The sequence below is a fragment of the Temnothorax curvispinosus genome, unplaced genomic scaffold (genome assembly GCF_003070985.1).
Source record: "Temnothorax curvispinosus isolate PA1 unplaced genomic scaffold, ASM307098v1 QBEX01013138.1, whole genome shotgun sequence".
In the NCBI taxonomy this organism is placed as follows: Eukaryota; Metazoa; Arthropoda; class Insecta; order Hymenoptera; family Formicidae; genus Temnothorax; species Temnothorax curvispinosus.
The window spans coordinates 287914-307609 of NW_020222918.1; the positions used below are offsets into that span (position 1 = coordinate 287914).

At 43.8% G+C, this 19696-nt stretch overlaps 1 protein-coding gene across 2 annotated transcripts in view; it reads left to right on the forward strand.

Moving 5' to 3' along the window:
* Nucleotides 1-19255, forward strand: part of LOC112463387 (heterogeneous nuclear ribonucleoprotein L) — a 147539-nt gene extending 128284 nt beyond the window's left edge. Inside the window, exons 7-11 of one of the 2 annotated variants that reach the window (XM_025029794.1) lie at nt 7813-7905; nt 10105-10403; nt 10969-11192; nt 14128-14387; nt 15328-19255. In XM_025029794.1, coding sequence (XP_024885562.1) covers nt 7813-7905; nt 10105-10403; nt 10969-11192; nt 14128-14387; nt 15328-15464 — 1013 coding nt within the window. In that variant the 3' untranslated portion in view covers nt 15465-19255. The remainder of the gene's footprint in view (nt 1-7812; nt 7906-10104; nt 10404-10968; nt 11193-14127; nt 14388-15327) is intronic. The other variant, XM_025029795.1, reaches the window with a different exon arrangement.
* Nucleotides 19256-19696: the final 441 nt, after the last annotated feature.

Here is a 19696-nt window from a genome sequence, read left to right on the forward strand (position 1 = left end):
CGGCTCATTTCCCCCCCTCCCTACTACTACCACTCCTACCACTACTATCTGCGGGAGAGTGAGAGTGAATACGCGGATGGATGTTCGGAACACGGACGAACGGATCCGTCCGTCTGTAATTGTCTCGAGAGCGGCAAGACAGACGGCTCGCAGACTCCGTTGAGACACACGCCACGTGTCGCCGCGAGACCGCACGGTAAGTTGAGCTCGAGTATATTGTACCGTCCCCCCTAAAACGCGCCTTTGTCGCGCCCAGCGACTCGTCGAGCGAACACTGCCGCCAGCACCTGACCTCAAGACATCTTCGGACCACATGGACCACCGTCCCACCGTGCTTGCGCCAGGCCGCTAACATCCGTAACGTTGGTCTTGCCGGAAGCCGCAAGGCATCGCAAACCGCATCTCGGAAGTAAGGATGAGCGTGGTGATCCCCAGCGGCTTCGTAAAGATCCTGGGGGATCTTAAGCGGAGTATTTATGGGTTCCATGTGTACAATTGAAATAGCCTTCTCGATTATGGAAACCCACTTTTTATTATCGAGAAATGAGTATTTTTTTCGGAACGCTTATCGATAAATTCGCTGCTGTTAGTGACGCATGTATGTTCATTGTTTAACATTATAAATAATAAGATAAATTTATCGAATATATTAATAAATAAGCGGAAATGTAAAACGACGTTCATGGAGACTCAGCATGTGCTTTCTTATTTATGTATAAAACATGTTCATCATTTCACAGATGATATAGCTGAATTACCTACTCATTAATTGCCTACTCATCTTTTGTTTTTGTTTAGATTTTTAGCGGCTGTAAGTATGATTGTCTATATATTACGTTGAGCAGAAAAATCTGTTTTATAATATCGGAATTTTTTTAGTAATATAATTTTTATACTCTTTTTGCATGCATTTTGATTTTTATTATCGTTTGCCGATATTTACGATATTGGAAAAAAAACACATTTAATTACATACGTTTAAATGTATTACTTCAATGTTTAATTCGTAATTCTATGATCGAAGTCGTTCCAAAAAAATTATAAACAAATAACCGAAAAGCCCCGAATTTAATTGCATTGCCGAAAGCACGATGATTTTGAAACGTCTTTCTGTCTTCGCTTTCCCGCACATCCGCGTCTAAATAGGGATGGCGGGTCATGATTTGAGAACATCACAGTCTAATTCAAACGTCAGACCGCTACGCTGGGATTATAATATGGCAGTCCTGTGTGCTGACAGTAAACAGCACCCGACGGCTGTTGACCACAAAGGGACTAAATTTATGCTCCACCTGGAGACGCCTTCATAATGATTGTCATTAGACGGTGACTCCGGGACACGCGGAAATGACCGTTCACGGCCAGTGAAGTTGGCATACTAATACTGTAATACTAATTAATCGCAGAAGCTCCTGGCGGCTGTTTATATTGCTGGATGATCACGTCGGTTACGCAATTAACGAGCTTCAGCTGCAGCGTTGCCCTACGGATGGGCGATCGCTGTATATACGGTTCATCGCAATCTTCTTTAGGAAAGAATCTCTCTATTTGCCGGCAAAGGCAAAATGAATGTAGCACAGCCGAAATGAAGTTCGCGCAAGTTTCTCGGGAAAGTTATACAAGTTTATATTAGAAATTACGTATAGAATGTCGCGTCTCGGAGAAGTTGTACATCGAACTTTTCTCCGTTGTATGTGTATTATTCTTATTATTCTCTATAGCGAAATAAAGTTCATAGAATGTGCATTTTTGAAACATTAGTTTTTGTTAAAAATTGTATATAAAAAGTTACGCGTAATTTTCATATTGAATATATTTTTCTGTTATATATATATATATATTTTTTTTTTTTTATTGAAATTTTTTTGCCTCAGTATTATAGATTTAAATTGCTGGACTTTAATTTTATCTCGTAAGTTTGTTGGAAATTACAAGAAATTTTAGAGTGACAACAGTGAAGAAATTATTTATTTCTGAATTAATCGACCCGTTTAATATTCCAAACGTAAATTCTATATCGTTTAATCCAAAGTCGCTCCAGTTTACAACTTTGTCAAACAAAAAGCTCATAAATAAGATAAAAGACGTTAGGTACTGAATATTTCGTGAGAAAGTACAGAACTTTTATACCACGCGAAATATAAAAGACTGCAGCGAGATGTATACAAAATTATATTCTCACTTCACGAAATACATTTGTTGTGAGGAAAAAATGAAAATTTTTATAAATATTGTAGATTTATATATATTTTAATCTATTTAAAAAGATGACTTAATTTCGCAATTTTGATCAGATATCCGATGTAGATGTTAAGTTTCCTACGTTGATTATAATAATGAAAATGATAGGATAGAATATTATACAGAATGTATATATGGCTTCAACACGAGTTTAAATTATTAAATTCGTAAATGGACAACATTCATTGCACGTGTTCGTATATTTATGTAGAATGGATTACGGTTCCGGGATACGTTCTAGGATCAAGAACGATCTCATTATCGAATGATTAACGAGTTTATCTCATGCAAGAACATGCTCAAGCGATATCAGACACTCGTGCGCGCCTAATGACACAATAATAATAATCGCAGGATGCACGTGCACGGACGGGCTGCAAATCGATTTTCGTATCAGACAAATGGCCCGAGATGGGAATGCAGTCGTGGCAATTAGTACAATTATTAATGCATTTGCAGTTTCTAATCAACGCAAGTCGATTTGCATACGCATTACTTCCGATACACAGACGGAAGATCTTATTATCTCTCGTCGAGAGCAATATTAATTCTGAAAGATAACAGAAGAAAGTCCTTGTTGTTTCCTTTTTTTCGTCGATTGCACTGTTAACCGTAGCCATACCTGTTGCACTATAAACACTGACTTTCTGAGAAAACCGTCAAATATTTACTTTGAAGAGGTAACTCGATCTCGCAATAATAACTTGGATAGGTTATTGTTAAGAAAACTGCGGTCCAGCACACTCGACAAATATTATATAATAAGTTACATTGTCTTCCGCGATATTGTTGAAAAATTAAATTGAATTTTTTTTGCGTATATTCATGCCTTTTAATATTAAGAGTTAAAAAAAAGAAAATATGATTAATCAAAAGATTATAGGATCTTTATCAATAATTTTGTCTCATTGATGGTATTATAAATTACATTTATTTTATTTTATTATACATTATTTAAGAGTATATAAAAAGTTTGATGTAAATTGCGTTGCTGGTATTTCTTAGACTTTTCCCTTTTCACTGCAGTTTTCAAATCAAAACGACGGAGAAAAGCGCACTTTTACTAAAAGCAATTTTTATTACAGTATACGTTCGTAAAATCGTTTTTCACGCCGTTGATCGCAACTTGGCACGCGCGTGCCGAGTTGCGTTTATTGCTCAAGCCGTGTCCGTCTTTACTTTTCAGTGCAATCGCGACCGCTTAATAAAACTTTAAAAGGTTTTCCAGTAGTCCCCGCCCCCCTCGCGCTATTTCTCTTCCGCGTTATTAAGTTGAGAATTGATAATTCACGTAACAGGGGAGAAACTGTTACGGAGCCGTTACATTTTACGGTCGCGAGCCTGTTACGACGTACCTAATTTAAAAGGCGCTCGTTCTGCGTTTTTCCACGACTTACAAAGACCGCAGATTTTGTCGCGTTCTTTTTGCAAAGTAAATGTCTTTTGCAAAGAAATGTGGGACGTTGAAAGTACCTTTTTTTTTTTCTCTTTCTTTAAAGAAGGAGAATGGCGCGTGGTATTTAATATTCGGACCCTGCTTTTCGTTACGTCCGCGCTACCGCCGCTGATTCCGAAGAGATTGCGTTTTAATCCCGAACCCCTAACGTGTATATATATATATATATATATCGTCTCATGGGGACGTTTGTTCATCGTCGAATAATCCCGCCCTTGCTCAAATAATCTATACGCTGTTTCTTCTGGCTATGTCCTTCGATACACCACCTGCGTCGGTCGGAGTTTATACAGCTACGTACAGAGTGTGTATCGAGCTTCGTATTTCACTCATTTATTTTTGATTCACGAATTTCCGAGCAATTCTTTCTTCACAAAAATTTAATGAAAAAAATTTCTTGTCACATTTTTAAAATTATTTAAATTAAATATATCTTGTCTTTGATTACACTGAGAAAAAAAAATCGTTGATTCAAAGAAATATTATTTGATTTAACTAAATGCAGCGGTCACGGGCTGTCAAGCAAACATTTGTTAATTCAAAAAATATTATATTGAAATAAATTCAGAATTTCTTAATATTACTCACGTATATTTGATTTAAATATATTAATATTTGCATTAAACAAATCACTACAACTAAACGAGTTTAGTCAAATTAACGACATTTTTTTCTCAGTGTACTTGGAGAAACTTGAAATTGGATGAATAAAATTTTACTTTTTATCAGAAAAGAAAAAATCTACTAGAGGATCACATGCTCGGTTAATCAGCTTTTAAAGAACTATATACCGACGCTTGGATGATTATGTTATGGAGAAATTTGGAATAGTCTAAATCGATTTAATTGTCAAGAAGTCCATTTAAATTCCAATTAATCTACGATACCTACTCACGTTGCTATGTATAGATATATTATATTTTTCGTTTTTAATTTCTATGGGTAAAACCGATAGCAATCACGTGGAAACTTTGTCGTTCACCCTATACATTTCATGGGGTGGGCGGTGGTAGTCTGCGTGGCGACGTCGAAGGTCGATACCGCGCGCGAGTCCTCGTCCACCGGCGTCATCGCTTCCCGCCGTGACCCTCCCCATAGGGAGGGGGGGAAATTCTTCCCCGAAGGCGGCCGTCGAAAAAGGGGTAGGAAAGAAGAGGATCTTCGATAGCCCACTCTCGCGAAGGGCTCTCGCGAAGCGATCGAGAGGGAGAGTCGTAATTTCCCTATCACGCGTCTCATCGGGCATAAAATTGCAATTTCGCCCCCGCTCGAACAGCCGCCCGATGACCTACGAGTTCTAATATCCGCCTGTAATGATCGCACGAGGATATATCCTTCCCACGAGCGACGAGACCTGCCCGTTACACCGGTAATGGCATTTACCTTTACGATATGCGACGCTCGCGGTGAAATTGTTTTGGAGATTGAAATCCCGCGCGCCGCTGGACCGCGCTGCGCCGGTTTAATCCGAACGGCGAACATCCGCACCGGCGCGGGCGGCGTTATTAATTCAACGGCTGTGATAGATCGCTCGACGTTCATTTGATCTTGAGATTTATGAGGGAGGTCCTGCATACAAAAGAGACGTCTAGTATACGAATTGTATTCATGAGGGACGGACCCGGGTATTATTTTCCGTCATTTAATACACTTTTCAATATTTTCGGACGATGGGGTTCGAAGAAGAGATTTCTCTTCACCCTCTTTTTTTCTCTCCGCTCCTTTTTCTCAGTGATAAACTTTAATTGGAAGAGAAGCGCGATTACACAATGAATTACGTAACGTTAACAGTTGATAATTCAGAGCCGTTCTTCTGCCTTGATTACCAATATAACGGAGAACAGTGATTTAGTGCTTGCGACGAAATTGTTCTGGGGATTGAAATTCCTGACGTTGTGACGTTGTACTGATTTAACTTGACGGCAGGTATCTTTACCGGTGATATTATTAATTTACGCGCGAACGTCCATCGCTCTCGAGGTCCTGACCCTCGAGACACGGAGAGAAAGAAATTTTACACGAGATCTACTCGGTGGAAATGTAGAAATCCTTTTTCCTCGCGAGAGAAGGAGAAACTTTCTTCATCCGGATTAGTCGAACAGGATCATAAATGACTCGAGTCGTCTTATCCGCTCCAATTCCAAGTTGTCGATAATGTGTTTTCGCGTTCGCCGTTCCTGGACGAGACTAAATTCGTTAGTCGTGTCCGCTCGCTATCTCCGAGTCGAGAACCCCGAACTAAGACAAACACGGCGGGAAACTCGGCGCGACGTCCGCGTAACCCCCGTCGTCAGTATCCGAAATCGCAATTTCCGCGAGACCTGCACGAGACTTCTGTGAGTGCCAACATCGAGTTTCATGGACTCGCGAGGCTCTCGGCGAGCCCAGGTGCGCCGTTGTACTGAAGTCGACCACGATTCGTCGTTCCCTTTGTGCTCCGCGTTATTGAAAAACACGCGCGAGCAGCTGCCGTTATCCTCAACGTCTGAATAATTTGCACGTCGCGTAATTATCGAAAGTGTAGCGGGAGGATACGCCTCCGCGACGTCGGAAAAATTAACGAACGACTTTAATCACGACGTTGCTAAAACGTGCGATGATTACTCAGAGCGGTTATTCGTAATTATTATTCGCCTCTCAAATTTACGAATTATTTTATGCCATTAATCACATCAATGTGATTCGCTTTTAATCACTTACAATTCCGCTTACACAAAAGTTATTAAGTTTACAAGATAGATTATAAATGTCTTCCCGTAATTCCAAAATGTATTTCTGGATTTCGAAAAAATATTTTTCTTTTTTATGAAATGTATATAATTCAAGTGTCAAACGATATTATTAATAAGATACATGCCACCGGATCTTCAAAGAGAGGAACGTATACATCTTTGCTCTTCGAATCTCGTGATTCAATCTCGCAATTAAATCCAACGGCGACGCGCAACGTCCCACGTTTAGTTATACGGCAGCATTAGCATACTGATCTTAATTAGCAATTAATCTGCCGGGATTCTGTACGTCCACAATGGAATGGTATCGAACGCGATCCAGGAGGATCAAGCAGGGTTAAAGGCGATTGCTTCCTCCTCGGCGAGGGCCAATCAAGCGGCTGATGCGGCTCGGGCGATATAGAGGGACGTTCTGTTTCGAACGAGGAGAAGGCGAGCATCTCCCGTTTGGTGGCTGCAACCGCGTCGAGAGCAGACGTGGCGATATCGAATATTCCGGGGAAAGGGATCGAGAGGGATGGCCGATATATAGGTTGCTGCTCCGCTGCAGCAACAAGCTCGATATCGCTCGCGCGCGGTGCTCGCGCGAGCACAGTTTGGCGTTTACTCCGTTATGCGAGGGTGGGTGTAACCAAAACGTTGCCGAAACTCTCGCTCATCTCGACGAGACACCCGCGTGTCTCGCTACGCATATGTAAGGTGTAACGCGGTTTAATATAGACGTATCGCGCGGCGCGGTGTGTGCGAAGAGCCAAATGCGGATCACGCGAAATCTGTCTCGTCACCATCCGCCGTCTTTCCCGAACAACTCAGGGAGCCACGACATTCCGACACATTCCGAATCGAACCTCTTGTTAGGGAACTCGATCGAGACCCATTTGTCTTCAGACGTAATTTTCGTTCAGGAAATGTTACTCCGAAGGGATCTGAGTCGTGATGAAATAACATTCGTAAGTGATCAATTTTCGCGAGACGTTCATAGTTAATTGCACTTTAATTCGACATTAAAATCTTAGATATACAAGTTTACGGTCGTCGATATAATTATCGTGCTAGATCGATTATGTCATTCTTCGAATTGGACCTTCAGAAACTCTGGTCCCTTGTCTATTACGAAAGAAGTACACGGCAACGCCGTATGAAAACGAATTTATCGTAAATATATTAATACGAAGCTCTATACATTTTCCTCGTATTTTTCTTGTGCTTCCTAACGCTCGGCGATTCCCACCGGAAATTTGTCGAAACTGCCAAGAACGCCGGGATAAATGGCGACATTTGGCTCGCATCGTTTGTCTCCTCGGATGGCCCACGTGGGAGACTACGCGACGCGTCCGTCGTAGGTGATTATAGTCTCATCGACGAACTGTCATTCTGTTGCAGGTTCGAGCACACACAAAAACGACGCGACAGGAAATGGAAGGCCGGCTCCCCTTTTGGCCGAGCCAAGATACGGCGCCGCGCCCCAGCCGTACGGTGAGTACCTGTCTATTCCGTCGGTCCGTCCCGTCCCGTCTGTTCGCCGGTACCTAATGGCCAAATTAAGCTCACCGGTTCGGAAAATAGATGGCCGGGACGATCGCAGGTTTTTCACGAACACGTGTAAAGAATGAGAGTGGATTAATGGGGGGGATCTGACGAAGCGCGGATCGGGCGATGTCCCGAACATCGTTACCGGGAAGAAAAAATATGTCGAGCACATTTGTTCGCGGCGCGGCGTACGGGTGGGAAAGCGAAGTTATCTCGCCGAGACTTTTATGCGGGAAATTACGCGTTCGGGTTGTCAATTATTCGACACGGGACTTCTCCATGCGCGAGGAAAGGATTTTAATTTCTTAAATTGAAGAGATTTTCCTACGACCTTTTCTTTGTAGCGTGCCAAACGCACGCAGAAGCTTGTTCAGCAGGCATTTAAATGTTAATAAGAGACCAAGTGCAAACGTATACCTACCCACATTTTCTCAAAGGAATATTGTGATCTCATTCACAATTTAAATAGCATTCATAACGCGATAGCATATGCAATGCAAATTCGGTGGCTTTAATTACGACGATGAATAAACTGACCCAAAAATTGAAAGAACTGCCGGTCTTACAAAATGCGCAAATTTCAACTGGAAAGCGGAAAATTGCATTTAGAAAATGTTTAATGGAAATTACGTAAAATTTTTGCATGCAAACCTTTCGAAAAAAAAATTTGTCAGAAACACAAGAACGCAAAACATTAAATAGAATTACGTATATTAAAAAATTTATATGTTGGAACTCGTGCTTGCGTAAAATTTTAAATTTAAGAACCAGAATCTACGGATTTTACAGAAATATTTTTTTCAATTTTTGCTACTTTGCGGCTATATATGTAGGTATATGCTTTCAAGATTCTGTCGTCCCTTAATATCATAAAAAAATTCTTATCTCAAACACGTGAGATAGATTTAATAATGCAAAAGCGAAATTGTCACGTAAGCGACACGTGACGGCTGTTGCCGCCGCATCGACCTGCGCTCGGACTGTTGCAGCCGGTGGCGACAGACCGCCGGGCTGCAATCTTTCGATGTCTAAACTGTTGAGCACCTAATATTGACCCCGAGAAAATAATTTCTCTCCGATACAGCTCGGTCTAATACTATCGCCGTAAGTCAACGCCGGTGACCGCGCGGCGTCTCCCGTTGCGATTTTGACGGGAAATCGATGGACCGTACGGCTGACGTGGCGCGGCTGCAATCGAAACCACTCCGAGAGCCTCTCGTTGCGCGATAGTTGTAATCCGATAGTGGAAAACATTATCGTAACTCACCGCCGCGTGGCAACAACACACTTTTCCCAATAGCCCTCCGACGTTCTGAATCGACACCATTTGTCGCAGCATTTAATACCCGGCTACTACGCAGCCAGAGCTACACAAAGCGTTGCATTACCATATTCCAATAAAGCCATCGGCTCGAATTGCTCCGGTCGAGAGTTGAATTGTTCGCTTTTGATTGTCTCCTCGTTGTATTTTTCCTGTGGAACGTGGATTTTCAAACTCCGTGAATCTATGAATAGAGGGCAGATTCTTACTAACGAGGTTCTCCATTCATATAAAAGTACTTGGTTGCTTTTATATAGAAATGATTTCTTTAACTCTGCCGTGACCGTGCGGGGTATTTCAGTTACCCCAGGAGTAAAGGACTCTAAACTGAAAAAAAGACATGAGGTTACTGAGTTACCCCGCATGGTCTGTGAAGTATGTTCCATTAACACGGTCAGGGGAGGGTTAATAATCACTAATAAGTTATATAAATCAGTAGCTTTTTCTCCTAATTGATTGTATATCATATTGGTCATGTTTCATTTATTTATTGAATGTAAATCGGTATTTATAAATTAAAAGGCGCAGCAAAGCACTATTTATCATTTGATACAACAAAAAGAGTAAGATCACTCTGTTCCATCTAATTCATAAATACCGAGTTAGCTCCAGTTATCACGAATTAAGCAACTGTGTTCCCGAGCGAGGTTGTACATGTTTTCGATGCGATGAGTCGTAAAACTCCTTGTGCGACATGCCGATTTGGGCGAACGCGCGTGTCACGGTCGACGATGTACAACCGCGAACGGTGTGGTGTTTCCGCGCGCGGCGTCATTTATCTCGCACGTCCGCATCTGTAGTTCGGTGTGCATCTGTGGTTCCAGGCTCCACGCCGCAGGTCACCTTCCCACCGGGCGCCGGTCACGATCGTTACGAGGAGAACTTCAACGGGCCGGCGACGTACGCGGAGCCGTACGTCGAGCGTTACGGCATCAAGAGCGATTTCAGCGGCCGCGAGCCGTTACATCCCACGCCACCTCGGCCGGGTTACGTGCCCACCCTGGGCCAGACGCCGCCATCCAGCACGCAGGGCTCGGTCATGATGGTGTACGGACTGCAGCCGGACAAAGTCAATACTGACAAGCTCTTCAACCTGTTCTGCTTGTACGGCAACGTGACGAAGGTAGGTCGCCTCGAGTCTTCAGCCCCCATGTCCGTGTGGTGTGCCCACCTTTCCCCGGGTCCTTTGTACGTGGGCGCTCGTAGCGCGTGTTCAGAGTGTTGAATGGAACGAGCTGGTGGGATCGAACAAAAGGATCGCATGACTTAATTATCGTCATGGTACCTCGGCGTTAACACGGTACGGCCATTGAACATGACACGTAACTACGTTTAACGAGGACCAACAGACTCCGGTTTCCATGTACATTTATACATTTAACAAGGATTAGCGAGAGCGCATTATATTTAACGAGAGCCAAATCCTACGCACTGCTATATACGGGTCATGAATGGTTCCTTCATTCAACACGCGGTTTTCGATCAAACATTGGAAAGTGACTTAAACGTTGAAGAACACTCTCGCCAAATTATTAATAAAGTTGTAAGGAAGTTCATAAAATCCACGTCGAATTCTTTCAAGACTATTTTTGTACAGTCGGTTACTCTAATTTCTCGATGTAAATCGACGAAGGGATCGATCGCACTTAGGGCGACGAATTTCAAGTCCCCCTGTTTTCTCGTTCCAGGTCAAATTCTTGAAAACGAAGGAGGGCTGCGCGATGATACAGATGGGAGACAGCATAGCAGTGGAACGATGTCTGCAGAACCTGAACAACGTCACGATCGGAACGGACGGCAGACTGCAGCTCGGCTTCTCGAAGCAGGCCTTCCTCTCGGATGTAACCAACCCCTACGTTCTACCCGACAAGACAGCGAGCTTCAAGGACTTCACGGGAAGCAAGAATAACAGGTGAGTGGAGGACGCGCACTGCGCGTCAACTCTCCCGCGTTTTATCGTTCATTTTTTCCTCGGCTCCCTTCAACCCCACACGTTGAGGACCATTTGTCTCCGCTTGATCTTTCTTCCATTCTCCGTCGCGATATTTTCTCGCCCTATATATATATATATATATATATATATATATAGAGCGAGAAAATATACTTATATGACGAAAGTACATATAAATCTCCATCGCGGAAGGTGCACCTTCGAGTTTTCCTGGCGACTATTTCTTTCCTCGCCATTTAATCGCGCGTTTTATCTGCGTGACAAATTTATACTACGTGAAACGTTCCGTTGCGGCTTTATGTTTAACGCCTCGCCATTGGATCTTACGATGGATCGGGAATAATAATTTTATTACGAGCGCCAAAATAAAATTTTCACTGAACTTTAACAAATGCACTTGAGAATGAAAATACTTATAAATAAAGCAGTGTATAAATAGAAAGTTTAAATAAAAAATTCTTATAAATTATTACGCTACGATTTGTTGTATTTATATGATATACTAAATTTCTAAGATTCTATTTAATCAGGAAATACATTAAGCTTGAAAGAACATCTCTCTTGTTTTGTTACATATTACAGACGACAATAATGAAATGTATCATCGGAATACCTTTTTCAATTTTTTGCAAGATTAAATTCCTTCCGAACGTATCGATAGGCTTATAATAAATCGACATGTCTTCCCTTCGCACCAAAGTCATCGATCTTAGGAACAAGTGCCTCGATAATCTTAGGAACGGGACCTCCACCATCGACCTAGTCCCATTGTCATCCCTCGCGCGGATCTTAGGAGTAGAGAGCGGTAAACGCAGAACGCGGGGCGCGTACGGCGCGATCCGACAAATTGCGACGGTACTCCGCGAGATTAAACTCAGGAGACTAATTAAATGAGGACACGTAAACGAGCGCGATTTAAATCTCTCTCTCGCCCCGCTTCGGGTGAACGTTTAAAATTTCCGCGAACCCCTCGCAGCTCGAGTCGCGCGGGATATATTCTCCGGACCCCGGTCACACTTCGGGACGCAGACGCGCTCGAGCGGAAGAATCAAATGTAAAAATTGAATAGGAGCTAACGACACAGCCGCGATTTAGTGTCTGGGCCGGCCTGCTCGTCGCTGGCCGCCCCTTGCTCGCTCGAAAGGGTGTGCCTGATGATATCCGGCTCGCCGATTAAAGTTTCAGCTCTTCCGATTGTGCCGGCACGGATTATGGGAAGTGCGCGGAAACATCTCCGATGAAATTTTTATTCGTTAAAAATCGCGTGGTCAGGAAGGAGAAATTTATATCTCGTGTATATAAAAAGAGTGCCGAGTTTTAATATTTACATTGTTAAATATTAAAGGATGAAATTTAAACCAATTGAAAGCTTGAAAAAAATAACATTTTGTTATTTTTAACTACCATGTGTGTCGAAATTTATTATTTTAACACAAACTTTAGTAGGAGCAGTGGCGACTTATGGGAATGGTTAAAAATGACTTAAATTGAGTATAATTTGACATTGCAAATTGAACAGTGTAATATAGAATTAACTATATAAATAGAATAGAAGAATTATAGAATTAAATGGTATAAGAAAACTGGATTAATTAATAACAGCTGGTTTTATAAAACAATGCTTGATATCTCCTTGAATCAAGGATCTTACTTGACATTCATTGTCCAGAAATAATTATTGCTCAACAATGGTGCGTTGCGATGAAAACGCGTTAGTGCAAGCAATTTATTTCAATGAAAATTTTCAAAGTTTCCGTGGACTTTCTTTCGCCTTTTTGAAATTCTCCCCATTTGACTTATCGCTAACTCCCTCATTCATTTAACGTGACTCTGAAAGAGCCAATTTAAATTTCGCTCAAGCACGTCCCCCAGCAAAGTAATTCATTAAAACGAATAATTTAACAAAGTGAAGAAACATACCGCCGCGTGATGCACGTGTTTTTGAGGGGAGGTGAGGCCACGGTGGTAAAAAGCGCTCCCTCGGCAAAATAAACGTTTTGCCTCGACGAAAAACTTAATCGCCCACGGGGAAGCGGGTCTCCGCCTTGAGCGCGTGAGCTTTGATTGCGAAAAGTCAATCACAAGAAGCTCCCCAAAGCACGGCGAAAGACAAACTACGGGGTAAAAAGCGCCAGAAACGTTTCCTCCAAGGACGGCTTTCCTTCTCGGAAATCTGCTTTCGTTCGCGTAATTGAGAAGACTGGGAGACGTAAGCTGACATTTTTTGTTGGAAATAAGACGCCGGCATTGCGCGAAACGTGAAAGGGAGCAATTCCGCGCCGGGGACAGGCATATTCCCCTCGAGGCTTCATCAAAGCTGTCCGCGAAAAGGGAAGAAATTATAAAGAGCAATGTTACGATTCTTTATTTCTAATATCCTTTAATTTTCTTCCGATACACGTTTCTTGGTGTTTCGAGATGATGAAACTGTCCGCTAGCAGCTTCGGAGTCTCAAGGTATACATTCGTCGCCCTACACACGTATCGGACCGATATCTGTATTTCGTTCAGTTCGAAATTCGTTGAATGCTGATATATCTGTCCGTCCAATCATCGTAAACGTTGAACGAAAAATATTCAATGCATTTTCCACTCTCTTTTTTAGAAATTGACAAACGAATCGTGTATCGGCGACTGACATATCGGCGTGTTTCTTGTTTTAGTTTAGTTTTTATCGTCAATATTTCGAGTTGACGCGATTCCAGCTTGGCCCAGAAATATCCAGCCGAGAAAATTCGCATATTGTCCCCGACGTATGAGGCGCGAGACATAATCAAGACCAGATGAATGCGAAATATGTTACGGTCGAACGTGTAGCTAAACCGCGTTTCCCCCTTCTCCTCCCCCCCCCCTCTCGCCGAAGTCTACAATGCCCGGTCTTCGATGTACCGTTGCAGATTCCTGAACCCTGCGATGGCCAATAAGAACAGGATACAACCACCGTCGAAGATAGTCCACTTCTTCAACACTCCGCCGGATCTGACCGAGGAGACGGTGAACCGCGTGTTCGTGGAGCGCGGCATCGAGGCACCGACGACGATCAAGCTGTTCCCCCTGAAATCAGAACGATCGTCCTCCGGTCTGATCGAGTTCAGCAGCGTCGGTATCGCGGTGGCCGCTATCATGGAATGCAATCACACGGCGCTCGAGAACAGCAGTAAGTATATCGACGTACGATCGTAAAACTCGGATTTCTCCCGCGCGTAGCGTTTCTCGGCGAGAATAGTCTCCGGTCGTGAGGATTTTTACGCGATTATTATATTCTGCGGCAACTTTATCGCTTATTCGCCCGACTTGGACTCTCGGATTTCACTTCCCTCGTCCTGGTTTACGATTCTCTTCGTGCGATGTAGCGAAGTTTCCCACTTAGTTTCCGTTTGTGCTTCTATTCCAAGATTTTCGACGCGATCACTTTTATATCGAGAGGCAAAGTTGAAGAAACGAGCTGTCGTGTCGACCATAAAAGTTGCCGAAACGTTGTGGAAGAATCCAAGTATTTGAGCTTAAGGAAAATAATTTTATTATTCTCAAAGCGGATTATACAATTCACCTCATATTCCTTTATTCGTTACCTTTAACTTTCCAATCAACTTTTTGTAAACCGAGACGTATGTACACTGTTAAATATTAAAGATTAAATTTAAACCAATACCTCGAACCTTAAATAACATTTTATTATTTTTAACTACCATGTGTATCGAAATTTATTATTTTGAAAACAGTATTGTTTTAACTTTATTAGTTTAGTTAAATTAACGACATATTGAGTAGGAATTGTGGCGACCTATAGGGATGATTAAAAATGACTCAAATTAAGTATAATTTGACACTATGAATTTAACAGTGTACACGATATAAGAATCGGGATCGACAACGTCGTAGTTAACGATTAGAATCGCAATGCGTAGAGAACTCGTCTAAAGTTTTAGTTATCCCCGGTGATCCCGCTTGAAAGCGAAAGCTGTCAAACTCGGGAACCTTGAAACGTGAGGAAAACGTAAGGAAAACGGGCGATCTTGTCAGGTCTCCCTTCGCTAAGCGAGTTTAGGCAGCGAAATATTACAAGGCGATCCCCTCGCCGCGCTTGTCTGTTACAGACGGCAAGTTCCCCTACATCATGAAGCTCTGTTTCTCGTCGTCGCGCACCATACCCACGAGCTTCCCGCCCAGCAGCGGCAGCGCGAGCAATTCCGCTGGTAATGGCCACGTCAAAATGCAGCAGGACTCGGAATAGAACGGCGAGGTCCAGGGCCAGCAGCGTCAGCGTCAGCGCCAGCGCCCCTCACTCGCCGCCCTGCACCCGTTGTGTGCCCCCGCGACGGCGGGCACGGCCCTGCACCCCGCAGCCGCAGCGATAACGCTGTCCCCAGTTCTACCGCCGCCGCCACCGGTACCGCCGCCCCTGCCGCCACCCACCTGTCTCCTGATAGCCACCCCGACCCTCTATCCGACCGTACCGCCACCGCCCCCGCCCCCGTTGCCCACCTTCTGGCCCTACTGATACGGCGGGCCCGCACGTTGGATGGGTGAGACGAACGCACGCGAGATCGTTCGAGGATGGACTCTCCGAGGACGAGAAGAATAATCGGGGGCACACACGCGTTCCCCGCGACGAAGAGGAAAACGTCCGTCGGGATGGCCGTTTATTTTCGATCGAACGCGCGACGGAGAGACGAGACCCGGTCGTTCCGCAGCTTGTCCGCTAAGGTCCACCGGGTTCGGAAAGAGTCGCGGGTATTCTTGGACACGTCGCTCTCTCGGAGTCTTCATCCCGTCGCGGTCGAAGGCTTAGAGAAGTTTTCGATGGTACGGTGTGTAACTTGACGCCTAATAGTACCGTGTCCCGCTAGAGACACGTTGTCAACGTGAGTCGGACACGGCAACTCGGCGTCCGACGAGAGGTGGGGGTATATAAGTGCGGACGACACGTCGGCGGGAACGTCGCGGCGGAGCAGCGTCGGTGCCGTTGAAGCCGCACGGGGAATCCTTCGCGGCCGGCTGGTCACGATTTTCGCGGCGTCTCGCCGCGGGAAGAGCGAGACGGATGACACACGTACGCGTAGCCGCGTTCCAATTTTGGAGACTCCTGTAAATAGCTCGGAGACCAGCGGCCTCCGACGCGCATACATATCAAAGGGCTTGGAAGTAAATCGGTACGTTTCGCGAGGAACCATACATGCGATTTTCGCGGAAGCTTCTCGCTCGAGGAAAACGGCGCCGGTGCGGAGGAATATCTTTAGAAAAACACGAATCGTCTCGAACGAGACCGTGGACCGCCTCACGAGAGAGAGAGAGAGAGAGAGAGAGTCTGAAGAGGGATAGAAACTTGTTGGGCGAGAGAAGCTTGTAGCACTCCATTAGCTAAGAGAGATGGATCGAAGGAGATGAAACGACTTGAGGATAGTGAAGCTGTCTCGGAAAAGAGGCAGCTCGCGGAAAGTTTAGCTCCTTCGAGAGAGAAATCGTTCGGGGAACTTTGAAGACATCTCCTCGGAAAAGAGTTAAAAATACGATCTATCAGAAAAGAAATGGTTAGGTGATGGAGAATCTCGTAAGGCGACTGCACCTTCGTAGGAACGACTGAAAGGAGATAGAATCCGTTACCCGATAACCATCGAGAAGGCGCGCACCGTAGATCTCTCTGGTGGTAGCGGAATGGCTTGAGGACGGTCCACCTTCTTTGAAAGAGGAATCGCACCGAGGAGAGAGGATCGAACCTCTCAGAAGAGGGGGGCAACTGAGAAGATCGAGGAAATCCTCTCGGAAGAGGCGCGATTCGTGGGAAGCTGGAAGCCGTGACGAGAGTGCGAGAAAGTGCGGAATATCCCTCGTGGTTGCTCGCGAAGCGGACAGGTGGGCGCTGCTTCCGCGAAGCCCGGACGTATATATGGCGTCTTCGGCGTTCTCAATCGACCGCCGCGCGTCGATTCGTTCGCTCGCGTCCGACGATCGCGAAAACTCTCACCCAAAACTCACCGAGGCGTTCGCGCGCGACCGCGCGACGTCTCCACGACATTTTTGTTTCTTAGGCCGAGCCACGCGCTCCTCGACGACCATATTCTGTGGGATCCAATAAACCGAAACCGGAGATTTCTCAGCGACCACTTAATAAAAACCACGGGAATAGAATTTTTTAGAGGAGTGTTTCTCACACAGAGGAATGGATCTGAATCAATCGTGCTCATCGAAAACTGAGCGACCTGCGAGAAACGCGCAGCCCAAATCCGCTTTAAGTGTCTAATAACGCGCCGCTCCGTCGTCGGCTTGCGGCAAGCGTCGCGCGGCAACGTTCTCCTCATCGTTTACCGATGCATCCGTTTTTTTTTTAACGTTAACGCTGATGTTGTAATTTTAACACTCATCCGGATAACCTGATTTTGTAGATAATGATTTTCTATTAGAACTCTTTGACAGATTAATGTAGGGATATTTCAGACGACTGAAGGATTTGCCGCGCAACAACATCGTATTCCACACAGAGCAACTTTCACATGCAGTTCTTTTGTGCGGTTTTTTTAACGTATTTCCTTAATCTATTATCGCTAAAGAACGCGAAGATTTTTAATTGGGGCCATAATCGAATTTTAAAAAAACAACTTTTAACTAAGACTTGCATTGCTTTGTGGCTTACCATGTTATTGCACCAAGTGATTCTTTAGATTACCAAATCTAATTGCAAATTTTACTTTAATTATGATACAATCGCGTTTTGCTTTTGTATCAGAATAAGAAAATCAGAAAAAAAATAATTTAAAAATAACTATATTTGTCAATGTTTGTTACATAGAGATCATAATTATATCTATTTAATATGTATTCTTATATTCCTTTGAAATTTAAACTTTGTTGCGTTATAGCTTTAGATATAATTCGAAGTAAAGGAGAAATAAAGCGTCGCCATTTTTTAAATGATACTTCCAATTAAAAAAAGAAAACAGTGATTTTTTCGTGGAAAAGAAGTTTATTCTCGCGAGAATAAAATTATACCGTATTCAGTTACCCGGATAAGAGTTAATCTCACGATCTTACTGATTTCTTACGCTGAACAACAACGCGAAAATCTTTCGACTGCTCCTTGGTTCCCCTTCGAACCCCTCGCGCGGGGCTTCTCGCGAGTCCTAAATATTAACAATAAAGTCGTCTAGACTGCTATCAATTAAGAGGACTAAATCGTTTCCGCTATCCTCACTTACACCTCCGCTTCTCTAATTGAAGAAATCCCCGGCTCACCTTCCCTCCCACCCCCCTTACCCCCTCACTTGAAGCTGTAGTGTTCAGGTTGCGACGAGATGACACGTATCAGTGCTCGCACGCTCGAACGAGCGCCGCGTTGCACTCGTACACTTTTGATCAGATCGCGGACTGCGAATTGAGAATTTTATATTATCGAAGCAAAAAAAAAAAAGAAAAAGCACACACGTACATATACGATAATAAAGAACAATGAAGACGACGATACACACACACAATATATTAGTGTCCCTCGGTAATATTTTGTCGGGCCGAGGGGCGTTTTTATAAGAATGGTTTTAGATCTCCGAACAAATTTTGCGAAGCGAACCAAACGACTACTACTAAACTAAAATAAATAAATAGACTCTTTGACTTCTCGGCCATACGTAACGTAAGATAATAAGGGCCGAAACGCGCGCGCCCTTTGAGAGATGCGTGAATATCAACCCGCCGTTTTGTCCATTGTCCGTGAGAGAGAGAGAGAAAGAGAGAGAGAGAGAGAGAGAGAGGGAGCGAAAGAGTGGGAGAGATAGAGAGAGAAAGAGAGACCTAACGCAAATGAGATATAATTTAAATAAGGATACAAAGTTTATATTCGAGGCAATATTTGTTACAATACGACTAGGGGATAAGTTTGTGGGTACCGTTTTAAAAAAAAAGGGGCTTTGGCCGCGCGCGGGAACGATCCCCGCGACGATGGTCGACCGCGAAGAGGACGCTGAAACCGTTGTCGATCGTGAGGGACGACGCGGGGAAGAAACGCGTGAATGCAAGAGCGAGGGTGAAAAAAAAGAAATAAATGAAACAAGAGGTACTAAGCTAAAGCGACGCGCGTCGATTCACCGCGCGTCGCATCCGTCGTTTCGTTATCGCACTTTAGATTCACGGTTGCGTTCGTGTTCCAACGATTAATATAGATTTATTTTATCTCGGGGCCCCCCGGAGACCCACTCCTCTCTGGGAAGATAGCGAAAGAAATTGTTTTACATCACATTCTTATATTTTTACTATTATTAATATATTATTATTCTTTAATTATATGTATGTAAAATTTAGGTCGCCCGTAGGGAGTAACACATCACGTTTTATCCGAGGAGCCCTTCGAAGTTTTGATTTAGTGAAACAGGACCTAAGACGTAAGGCAAATTAGACTTTAAGCCAGTTTAGGACGTGTAATCATATCATACAGTTTTGTAGATAAATATATATAAAATACATATATATATATAGATA